Below are 8,553 nucleotides of genomic sequence, written 5' to 3'. Positions count from 1 at the left end.
ATAGTGTAAATGGATGTTGTAGGCATCTATTGAGTAATTTCTATGTTTTCAAATAGTATAAGAAAAATTCACAAATTTAAATGGCACCATCTTGTTCAGGACAAAGCATATAAAACCAAATGTAGAGTAAAGGGTAGTTCAAAACGGAAACTATTCCATGACTGTTGAATGATCTAACTCATCAACACTGATTGACACTTGTGTTTGAGATGCTACCATGACTATGGTGTCTAATCCAGTGAATGAGGAAATAAAGACGCTGACTGTATCCTGCAGTGTCCTTCAGCTTTTATGGTTTTTATTTTTTTTTAATTGCTGATGTGCAAAGTCTATGAATAACCAGGAAGGAAGGCACAAGGTGCAAAGATTTTTCAAAGAGTCTGCCAAATTAAAAAAGCATTGTTAGAGTAATTAAAGGAACATCGTTAAGATGTTAAAGGAATCCTGTGAGTTCTTTTGTATTAAAATTCAGTCAGCAAGAAATGCTGTGATGTGCATATTAATAAGTGAAATCTCTTCTACATTAGAGGCTACATCCTTTTCTAGCGTGGCCAATAATATGCAGCTTACGTGCCAAGCAAAAAAGTTTTGGCACTTTTGACACAACAGGCCTCATTTATTAAATGTGTTCAGCATCACTGCAAAGTGAGCATATATGAGTTTTTCAGCTTTCTCAAATTATCTATCTACTTTTGGTGGCAAAACAATAAAACAAATGTGTTTAATGGGAATCAAGAGTGCAATGATGTGAGTTTTTAAAACTAGCTCAAACTCATGAAATGAATACATAAATAATCCATATGTCCAAACAGAGCTTATGCAAAAGTTTGTTGTTTCATCTAAGTGAAAAAAGTTATCATCCTCTACAGGGAAACCTAAGTAGCAAATTTCTGCTACTTTTAGAGCATAATTTCTATTTACTTGCTGAGTTGACCACATTGGATGAAAAAAAAACATCAAATATAAAATGTGCCAAAATTTTTGCACAGTCAGCATTTTATGTTTTTACCAACATATCACATTCAGCAAATAAACAGTTACTGAGCATTAAAATGTGCAGAAGTATATTCTGTGTTGAGGAGTACCTATAAAATCTATAAAACATGCAATTTGGCCAGGGGCAGCCAAAGTATACAATTGTATATAGAGTACATTAATTTGTCGCAGGCTATTCTTGTATCTGAATGCAATTATTATTCAGTAGACTATAAATTCCAATGTGCTTGAAAATCAGTGCCAAATAAAACTACTTTTGGATGAAAGAAGCATTTCCCCCCCACCAAAAAAAGAAAACTATATATATATATATATATATATATATATATATATATATATATATATATATATATATATATATATATATAGAGTAAGCTAAAGCGAGGAAGAAATAAAAAGTTTCTGTTTGTATCACAGTCAACTGAAAGATAGTCCAATAGCTTTATCATGGGTTTTATCTTATATTTGCCTTTGAAAGAAAAATAAATTAGTTAAGATTCTGGAGTCTTTTATCTTAGACAAACATAAAAGTAACCGGAAATATAAATGTGCTGGTGAAACAGAAAAATTATAGATAAGACTTGAGGTAAGAGTTACATTTTTTTAAGAAGAAAGTGAAGAAAATTTATGTGGCTTACATTTACTACTAAAGTGACAATGACTGCATTACAGGCCTCAGTCCATAAATGGTTTGAAATTCTCTAACACTTTTTCATTTTTTTATACAAAATGCATCAAGGTGATGTTAATCTACAAAGGTAAATCAGTACACATGCTAGTCTAAAATAAACAGAATGAAACAAAACATAATAAAAAATAAAAAGAACAAACAAGTGTTTTAAATTTCATGAGTGGATTTCATATGAAGCTGAAAATGTTGATGTGAGGGCAATAAATATATGCTATGCATGAGCAAACTTTTCGTATGCACTTTGAGAAAATCCTCTTTGAGACCCAATCTCAGCCAAGCAGTGGTTAGACAGACAATGGGTAAAAAATTATGGATGTTTCTCACAAAGCTAACACCACAGAGCGAGACTGCTACAAGTTTGTAATTTAGAGGAATTACTGGGATGTAGTTGTAGAAGTTATCTCTGACTTAAGTCTACAAGACCAATAACTTTTAAAACACTTAATGGGAAGAATAAGATGGAAATAATTCTCTTTACTACATATCACAGTAATGATGAAAGAAGAAATCAATAGGATGACAAACATACGCTGCAATAATCTGATTTAAAACAGTATAATCCATCTACAATATCAGGAGTATGATACTGAATTTTTTAAACCCCCTCCCACATACAGATACATGCACATACACATGGACACTCTTTCAAAGGAAAAGTTGCCAGATTGTCTGGAATTCCTTATGAGTTGCACTGATGGCATTTCATTTCATTGTCGAAAAAAGCATCTAACATGTAAGCTTATATTCTTACGTATCACACCTGCAGGTGTTTCCTGTTCATAAATCTTTGGTTTTTGAAAATACCATCAATGCAAGCAACAAAAGTGATATAGAAGTTTGTTATAGGTTTCCAAATGAGGCATATTTTGAAGAAGAGATTGGATGGCCATGATCACATTAATTCATATTTGTCCATCTGCAATGAAATGGACTGTTCTGCTATAATGATTTAAAAGCAAATTGCTGCATTCACATGTCAGGCAGTGGAATAAACTGAATGAAGGTGATAAAAAAATGAATTCAAAACAAAATAGGTGAAAAGTCTTGAACATAAATCATTCATTCATTTTTAACAGCTATTTTTTCACCATTTATAAAAATAGAAGTCTCTTATTTTTCTGGGCATTCATTTTCTCCTAAAATCTGCTTTCTCAAAGGGGTAAAATAAGACCCTCTCTATGTGATCTTTATTAATGTAGTTATTTTTGACAGCCATTTGTGGTAAACTGTACACTGTTCCCTATTACAACCGTAAACGTTTTTACATGCTCAAAACAAGGGTCAAAAGTGTTATACAGAAGGGAATCATTTTATGACTCAAAGGGCATTTCATCTCTACTAAACATTCTTCAAAGGGAGCTGTATTATTTGAAGTTTCAAATACTTTACATAGCCTCAAATTTTCCTTTCCTCATGGTATGTAAAAATAGGAAAAGCTAGTAAGACAGGGGAGAAGGGCTGATTAATGCAGAGTGGACCTCCTTCGTTTGCCACTGATGCTGCGGTAGTTGTAGGGCCTCATCTTCATCTCCACAAAAGGGATAGAAAACTCATGGCCTTTCCAATGATACCAGTTGATACCCTTAAACAAAAATATAACATGTTAAAATATGCACACTATGCACAGACTTTCTGAAATATACAGTTGTACGTATTGCGGAGATCGGAAAGTTACATTTTTATGCATTTTATGTTGCTTGCAAATGAGCATTCTACCAAAATGGTGGATGTGTATTTAATTCAATCCAAACATTCACCTTCACTTCCTTAAACCTAAATGTAAAAACTCAATCTAACTCTAACTTAAAAAGATCAACCTCACCATATCCCCCTCCCACATACAGATACATGCAAATACACATGGACAACCTTTCAAAGGAAAAGTGTTTTCTATTCCTATTCTAGTCCTATTCTAACTGTAATGTTGTTAACAGTTAACTTCATTGAACTGAGCATCTTTGGCAATGTTCACTTTAACTTGTTTAACACATTGGACAGAGTGAAATGAGGTACAATCAGGAGGTACACTCAAATTTCTGTGTAATACCATTTCTCTATAATTGTATAAATATGCATATATAACATATTATACAATGAGTGACCACACAAGCTTGTTTGTGGCACAGTTTGGAATAGTAAGGACAATGTTTTGTTTAATTAAATTAACAAAAAATTATATGTAACTTCCTTTTGATGTGTTTTCTTGTTCAAAATGGTAATTTGTGACACAAACTAAATGTAAATTAAATTTTCAGCTTTCTTAGATGACAGTCTTTACTTATCAAATGAAAGCAGTAAAGCACTGAGAAATTATATTAATTACAAAGAGCAGATTAAACAGCAGTAATTGCTAAATTTTTGCATTGGCCTACAAGGGTTAATCGAGTTTCATCAAACAGGTCGTTAACAATTAAAGGTTCAAAACAAAGTATGAAAGTTTGCATACTGCATACTTTCTGTATAATGACCAATCTCAGAAACTGTGCTTTAAAATAAACATGGTAGATATACAATATGTGCAATAATGCAATAATGCCCATTTTAAACCATAACACTGGTATGACAGTTTTTAATGTGTAGCAAGATACTTCATGAATGCACTGTTATTGTAACCTATTATTGGTATTAGACTGCTAGTCTGGGCTATACTAAAACGTCCTTTTATGTTTTTAACAACTTTAATGTAACCACCATGTCCAATGAAATTAAGCTTATGTTTGTGGTTTGTGAGGCAAGATGTTCTGTGTGTAAAAGCTACAGCATGGCTTTATGTGTTTAGTCAGCATGATCATGGTATAAAAGAAGAGAAATGTGCCGCAAAATGTTCTGATACCAGACAACATTTCAGGATATAGGACATGGATTATGCTTAGGAGATTTTTACAAGAGAAAACTGATTAATTTTGTGCATTTTTAAGCAGGAGATGGCATGACACTGAAATTTTAGTATTATTCATTAGCTCTAAACTACCATGCTGCTTGCACACACACATGCTCACCAATGTGGCAAATCATATAACTATAGAACTCCAAAATCCTTATTTTTTTCTGTAGTTTTCATGGTTTTCATAAACAAAAAAGGCAGCATTAAGAAAATGCTGTATTCAAAGAGGCAATGGAGAGTAAGGTTATTTAGCATTAACCAGAAGATATGTGAGAGTAATTGTCTACTTACTACTCAATAAGTGTTAAATAAATACATACATAAACTATAAATCTATCAATAACAATTGTTAAAGCAGAAATATTGTCTAGTACAATAGAATCATGCTGGTTTGTACAGTGTGGTGTCAAACACCACTGCCCTTCGTATTTAAGAACGGAGTTTGATTCTCCAGCTGGGCAAAAGGGAAATTTGCACATTATTTAAAATAGTCATTGAAAGAAACAGAATAAAATATGTTGTATATGTTGAATATGATGAATAATAATTTTTTTAAAGAATGTGTACATTGCAACTTCATTCTATTGGCACTGTAAATAACATCTGCCTACTTAGTGTGTAAGCTGTAGGATCTGAACTCAAACACTGATGTGTAAACAGGTATAGAGATGCTGTATGGGTTAGTCAACCTTTTTATAAACAAAATTTTATATCAGGGGAGATAATCTGTTCTCCAAATTATGTGATCTTGGTATAGTTGATTTATGATTGACAGATCTCTAAGTATTTTTTACTGCTGCACATTTACTTTGGCTTTTGCCAAACTCAATTTGCGAATGTGACTGGCTGTCAGTATTCAATGAAATTAACTGGTTGAGTTCAGATGAGATCACCAAGTCTAAACAGATAATTTCCAAACAGGATGTCAGGCATTTGTGGTTTGTCTTGTCTGCCGTTGCTTCTGCATTCTTTTCTCACTATGACTGCATGCATCACGTCAGTTCTCAGAAATTCTCAGTGCTCAGCACTAACGCCCTGCCCTGTTTTCTTTAAAAAAAAGAAAAGAAAAAGGAAATGACAGAAGATGGTGCATATGTGCAGGGATGTTGTTTATAAACTTTGTTTGCAATGAATGTTAGTCATAAATTGTTCCATTATCTTAATTATGAACAAAATAGAAAAAATAGGTAGAGCTCAAATCCAGAGATATCAGAACCTCACCTGACTGTGTCTGGACTCGCCATATTTGCCATTGAGGTTGGCTCTGTGACAGTTCTTGTACCACCAGGCTCCTTTGTAGGAAAGGGCACAGTTAGTGACGGCGATATCATTGTCTCTGTCTGTGGTGGAAAAAGGCCGACCCTGGTGGTAGTTCAGAGAGTCACCTAGTACAAAGAGAAGGCACAACAAAGGTTTTCACACCAGACTGAATTGTAGGCCATTAAATTAGAGGACTTCAAGAGACTAGTGTAGTATGAAATCCTCACATGTACAGTACTTTTGAGATGGGATTAGTTGTACACATTATAATTTTACCACTGTGTTCTTTAGATGCTTTGATGCGTCAAACATAATTTTGATCAAAATAATGCAAGCCAATGGCAAATGCCACAGAACCATATCACAGGATATGATGAAATATTTACTGACATGCCATTTATATATTTTACTCTTAGAGTAGGTCAAACCTGCTGGGACCTTTACTGATGCACTGTCTGAGAAAAGTTACTCAAATAACAGATTCAGAAGGAACTAAAATCACTATAAACACCTGTAATAATTACATAATTACAATAAGTCCCCATGTAAAATTAAACACTTAAGTACTTTCAAAAATCTTACACAAGGTCACGATTGTCACATTGATTGACACATTCCACAGACTTCAATTCCCAGCAGCCCTTGGGAGATCCCGTGACAGCTCAGCCACAACCGGAATCCGACACGGACTCCATTTCCCAGGCGTCACAGGGAACACATGTGACCAAGGACTCTGTTCAATCCTTCTATCAGCGTTCACAATTACGTGAGTACTAACTTAGAACACCTGTGGTAGATAACATTTAAGCCTGGGCTTAGAGTTGTAGGGTTGCGAAGTATTGAATCCTTGTGACCTACTGAGCATTTTCTCATGGTTGCCTTCTGGTGTGTTTTGACCATTGCCTTGCCGTCATGTTTTCTGAGTTTTTGCCTTGCCCTTTTTGTACTGTTGCCTATCTTGATTGCTCCGTGTTTTGACTTCCTGGACTGTTGTGTGACTCCGATTTTGGTTTTTCCTCTGGTTAGTATTAAATCTACCATTTATCAAGATCTGCACTCGTCTGAACTTCCAACGTAACAACAATCAAATTAATTTCATGGTGATGTCCAGTCTTAAGCAATGGTATATTTGAGTTGAGATTTTTTAATTGAGAACTTTGCAAATTCCTTCCTTCCTAAACTTTCATGTTCACTGTAAAGGCAATTATTTGTTTGCATATAGTGGAAAAAAAATGTCTTGAACACATTTTACTGACACTGGTCACTGCAAGGACCTATTCAGCACTGTTGACCAACGACATTTGAATTAAGGTCAACATCTATATGTCTCAGGTGACATATAGGATCACTGTCACTATTGGCCCCTCTCAGTCCTGTCCATGTGTTCATGTTTTGGTTTAGCCCCCTCGTTTCATGACTCCGCCCCTGATTGTCTCCACCTGTTTTCCACCTGTTCCTCGTTTTCCCTGTGTATTTAAGCCCTGTGTTTATCTGAATTGTTATCTGCTGTGTTGGTGATTCTGGTTTTGTTATGTCTGTCCCCCGATCTATCTGTGTTGGCCATCTGACTTTGGACCATCTTGACCATGGCCCTGGATTTGCCCTTAATAAATCTTGCTTATCTCAGCACATGCGTTCGCCTCCTCATTCCGCGTTACAATCACCAATAATGAAGGACAGGAGGATTACTAATTTATAAATGTTTTCTCCAAAACCCCCCTTTAGAAGAAAAGAGAATATTGACATAAGAATTGAATTATAAGAAGTTCTGGAGAAAAATGTGTTCTTCTTCTACACTGATGGATTGCTGAAAGATTTCTGAGATGTAGAAGAAACCTATAAAAACTTAAACAAACTTAATTTGAATGAAAACTTTATTCAGCTAAGATTATGAATAATAAAACTGCAGTAAATTTAAAAAAGTATTGGCTATTTTTAAAAAAAGAATATTATTCAATGCTTTTATACAGCTCAGTTCCAAATTCACATCAACTCACCAGCAGTGCCATTGTATTCTCCTATCCTCAGCTTGTACAGACTCCTAGCATCTCCAATGGAGAATCTGTCATAGTTGGCGTAAACCGCTTCCTGGCCATCTCTCATGTCAATGCGGAGCTCGTAGCGACCTTGAGCTGAGATTTTTTGAACGTTGTCCAGGCCTACACAAAGAGACAAGACCAAAAGCTATGACAGGACCACATCCAGGCCCACAGTCTATATTGTAGTGCCACATTTTTACTTCTGAAACATTATAATTTCTATACTAAGCAATCAAGAACTTCATGTAACTACGTTTTTAGGCCTGAAAATGGTGCAAATTCAAATATAGTAGATCAAACCCAACACTACCCAAAGAGTGGAAACAGCCCAATTGTACCCTAAAAAATTCAGTCTGAACTGTATTCATCTGTAGCTCAACAATTTTCTGTCTGAAGCGAATATAAACCTAGCCACCATAAATTGGTAACTAAAACTCTTGCCTTAGCAACAATGACATCAGATACCCAATAAACAAACAAACAAAAAAAGGATAGCTGTAATGAATATATAATCATAAATATTCAATTAATAAACACTTACAAAAAATATCTCAAATGTATCCAGATACATGCTGGCCTACAGTCCTTTCTTATGCTGGCTTGGTGGTCCTCAGTGTGACAACACAATTTACTCCAGCATGACAGATTAAATACTGTTCAACAAATGAAGTAGGGATGAAGAA

The 8,553-nt window shown here is 34.7% G+C and overlaps 1 protein-coding gene across 6 annotated transcripts in view; it reads right to left on the bottom strand.

Annotated features, from left to right (window-relative positions):
- Nucleotides 1–1,370: 1,370 nt before the first annotated feature.
- tnr (tenascin R (restrictin, janusin)) overlaps nucleotides 1,371–8,553 on the bottom strand; it is a 235,290-nt gene continuing 228,107 nt past the window's right edge. For all 6 annotated transcript variants that reach the window (XM_037531224.1, XM_037531214.1, XM_017710961.2 and 3 more), the window contains 3 exons: nucleotides 7,829–7,990; nucleotides 5,793–5,956; nucleotides 1,371–3,269 (listed from right to left, as the gene is read on the bottom strand). In XM_037531224.1, the coding sequence (XP_037387121.1) occupies nucleotides 3,150–3,269; nucleotides 5,793–5,956; nucleotides 7,829–7,990 (446 nt within the window). In that variant the 3' untranslated portion in view covers nucleotides 1,371–3,149. The remainder of the gene's footprint in view (nucleotides 3,270–5,792; nucleotides 5,957–7,828; nucleotides 7,991–8,553) is intronic.

This window comes from Pygocentrus nattereri, chromosome 2, assembly GCF_015220715.1.
Source record: "Pygocentrus nattereri isolate fPygNat1 chromosome 2, fPygNat1.pri, whole genome shotgun sequence".
Classification (NCBI taxonomy): domain Eukaryota; kingdom Metazoa; phylum Chordata; class Actinopteri; order Characiformes; family Serrasalmidae; genus Pygocentrus; species Pygocentrus nattereri.
The sequence above is the reverse complement of the archived record's forward strand: the minus strand, read 5'-3'. Positions and strand labels throughout refer to the sequence as shown.